At 42.1% G+C, this 3,417-nt stretch overlaps 1 protein-coding gene across 1 annotated transcript; it reads left to right on the top strand.

Annotated features, from left to right (window-relative positions):
- The first annotated feature begins 565 nt into the window (after positions 1–565).
- Positions 566–2,809, top strand: LOC128443123 (uncharacterized). Its single transcript, XM_053425878.1, has 3 exons — positions 566–1,086; positions 1,572–1,671; positions 1,920–2,809. The coding sequence occupies exons 1-3, from the start codon at positions 647–649 to the stop codon at positions 2,445–2,447; spliced, it is 1,068 nt and encodes a 355-aa protein (XP_053281853.1). The 5' UTR covers positions 566–646; the 3' UTR covers positions 2,448–2,809.
- The last annotated feature ends 608 nt before the right edge of the window (positions 2,810–3,417 follow it).

The raw sequence follows: 3,417 nt of genomic DNA on the forward strand, positions 1-3,417 counted from the left end.
GCTAGCACTGCGTCGGCACAATGATGAGGTGGGAAAAAATCGCCACATTCTGGGCCGCCTGATCGACGGTGTTAAGTTCTGCGGTGTATTCGAGTTGGCCTTGCGAGGCCGAGACGAGAGCGAGGGATCCAGCAACCCCGGAATTTTTCGAGGATTGGTACAGTTAATTGCATCCCTAGATGAAGTTTTTGAGGAGCATTTAAAAACGGCCACCGTCTTTAAAGGCACATCCAAGACCGTCCAAAATGAGCTGCTCGACTGCATGGCAGCTGTCATTAGGGCACGCATTACGGAGGAGGTGAAGTCGGCCAGCTTCGTTGCGATACAAGCTGACGAAACAACGGACGTCTCGACTCAGACTCAGATGGTCATGGTATTGCGATACATTGATGGGAGCCATGCTGTTCAAGAGCGTTTTTTTGAGTTTGTCCCCCTCTCGTCTTCAACGGCTGACTCGATTGCCACTGCTATTATGGAGAGACTGAACAGTCTATTCACCGAGGAAGAGAGGGGTAAACTCATCGCGCAAACATATGACGGGGCCAATGTGATGAGAGGAGAGAAGGCTGGTGTGCAGCAAAAAGTGCGAGAGCATTACAAAAATGCACATTATTTACATTGCTATGCACACCAGCTGAATTTGATCATGCAGCAAGCCACTTCTCAGGTCCCAGCAGTGAGGGTTTTTTTCTCGGATCTGAATGGCATTTCTAGCTTTTTTAGTCGGTCACCCAAACGCACCACCATCCTCGACCAGGTTGTTGCACGGAGGCTGCCAAGAGCATCGGCCACAAGATGGAACTTCAACAGCAGGGTCGTGAACACAGTCTATGAGAACCTAGATGACCTCATAGAGTGTTTTGAAGCCATCAGCACAGACGGCTCATTTGACTGCACCACAGTGAGGGAGGCATCTGGCTACCTGAGGATGCTGCAGGACGATGACTTCAAGTTTTTCCTGCATCTATTTCATCAAATCATGCCTCACGTTGACATTATGTACCAACAGCTGCAGAAGAAGGACATTGATGCAGTCTTCATCAAACGTGCTCTGCAGAGCTTCACAAGCAGTGTTCAAGCCATACGGTAAGATAAGTTACACTTTATTGTCACCATGGGGAAATTTGTCTTGGGCACAGTGAATGATTGATTCATTAAAAACTATTAACTATAACTATTGCACTAGAACTTGGGAATAAGGTGCAGGTGCTAAAGTATGAGTGCTAAAGTTAAGTACTTACCTATTTATTGCACATTATTCTATTGCACGTTCTATTGCATCAGCTTAATGGAGGCCAGAACAAATGATCATTTTAAGCGATTTGATTTGCATCTTAATACACATTCTTCTGCCTGATGGCAGCGTTTCATATTCAGGGAAACTATATTATTTGCCTTTTTCCTAACTGCCTTTTAATATAGGCTCTGTAATGGCTCGTATAGGATATCTTAAAACAGGACAAAACATACTATTATTACTGGTTTTCTAAGACAGGAACTGTAGGTAATTGCATTGACATACTGTATACGTTCATATACTAACACACACTCTCCTTGTCTGTCTGTTTCAGGGACCAGAGCTCATCTCCAGAGCAGCAGCAAGTAGCAGCAGGAACTACAGGAAAAAGGAGGGCCTTGGGAGAGCAAGACAAGCAGAGGCTGTCTAAGGAGGTAGATGATTTTGTAGTTTTGTTTGTTTATTTTCTTTTTTTGTTCTATTTTTCTCTCACTTCACTTCATTGCATACCTTACTGTATTGTATTCTAAAGTCATGCAGACCTCCTTTTTAAGGCCTCTGGAACCTAGTGTTAAAAAATCACCCCTTCTGTATTTACAGTTACATTCAAGGATGGATGGTGGCAGTGTTTTTAACTCATAGTGTACTTCCAATTTGTGATATACTCTCTTTATTTTGACAGGTCTGTGACACCATCTTGGGCCATGCAAACGAGAGGTTCTCTTTCACAAGCCACCTTGTGAGTGCAACGCTGCTACAAGGAGACCTGTTTGAGCAGTACTGCCATGTGTTCCCTGATGAGGCTCTGAACACCACTGCCAAGGCATACCCCATGCTGAATAAGGCGAAGCTCAAGACTGAACTGTCCCTTATCTACGAGAGTCCAGATTTCAAGGGCTGCAGTGGTGCATTGGCACTCTACCAGGTTCTACAGAGGAACAACCTCCACGAGACCCTATCTGAGACTGTGGCTCTGTTGAACATCCTCATAACCACTCCCATGACAACTGCTGAAGCTGAGAGGTGTTTCTCGACCTTAAAGAGAATCAAGACATTCCTGCGAAACTCAATGGGACAGGATCGTCTCAATGCTCTGGCCATGCTTTCCATGGAGAGGGAACTAGTCAGGAACATGCCTGATTTTAATGAGAGGGTCATTGATCACTTTGCTGCTTTGAAAGAGAGACGAGCAAAATTTCAATACAAGTGAGAAATGTTGTTTTAATGTTGTTGTGTTGTTGCACTACTCAAATGTTGAATTGGAAATAGCTGTATTAATTGCATATCATTAGCCAATTTTTTTGTTTGCTTTGTAATGTACATGTGTCTTATGGGTAAATTCTTGTTAAATAGCACCCAATGTTTTGATTATCACCTTGGATCATTCTTGTTTTAGGAATACTGTAAATATTGCAATGAGTAGGCTATGCCACTAGTTTTTATATATGCTGTCATCAAGTTGTGTGATGAGAACTGTAAATATTATAATTACTAGGCTATGCTAACATCCATTTTTTTGTTAAATCAGAACACAACTGCTGCACTTAAAATAAATGTTATCAGATGGAGAAAGAGTATTGTGATTTATTGTAAAGCAGTCTCTTTTAACTTTCCGAGGTATTTAAGGAGGCAAAATGGTAGATGAAAATGTACCGTTAGATGACCACAGTGGGATAGTTCATTCATAAGCCAAAAGCATGTTAACATTCACTATGAACTTGATTTAGCTGTATCAAAAAAATCATATAGAACATGCAGTCGATGTCTGATGTTGCCATTTAGCTGTTCGATGAGGTAAGCAGAAAACAATCTGATTGTACCGTGGATCTTAGCCATCATCGCAACAATTGCCCCCCCTGAGAAATTTGTCAGGAGCCGCCACTGCTCTAACTGTAATCATAAATATACATTCATATCAGCATCACATAACCTCAAGCATACATTAATCCGTTCACTCACATACAGTATGTCCATAGTTTGACTCATAATTCATTTCCATATACACATAGCCTATGTTCGTATACATATACAGAAACATTGCAATCATTTCCTGCTGTTGAGAAGTTTGGTTGATACAGGCACAAAGGAATGTTTGTATCGATTGTGCCTGCACAAGGGAAGCCTATATCTCCTTCCAGAGTTCAGGAGAGTATATTCACTATTCAGCACATGAGAACTAT

The sequence above is a fragment of the Pleuronectes platessa genome, chromosome 6, assembly GCF_947347685.1.
Source record: "Pleuronectes platessa chromosome 6, fPlePla1.1, whole genome shotgun sequence".
Classification (NCBI taxonomy): domain Eukaryota; kingdom Metazoa; phylum Chordata; class Actinopteri; order Pleuronectiformes; family Pleuronectidae; genus Pleuronectes; species Pleuronectes platessa.

Bases quoted from the DNA above. Each gene is read 5' to 3' on its own strand.
- LOC128443123 (XM_053425878.1), top strand. From the start codon at position 647: ATGCAGCAAGCCACTTCTCAGGTCCCAGCAGTGAGGGTTTTTTTCTCG. The intron at 1,087-1,571 runs GTAAGATAAGTT...TGTCTGTTTCAG, and splicing joins AGCAGTGTTCAAGCCATACG to GGACCAGAGCTCATCTCCAG. The intron at 1,672-1,919 runs GTAGATGATTTT...TTATTTTGACAG, and splicing joins AGCAGAGGCTGTCTAAGGAG to GTCTGTGACACCATCTTGGG.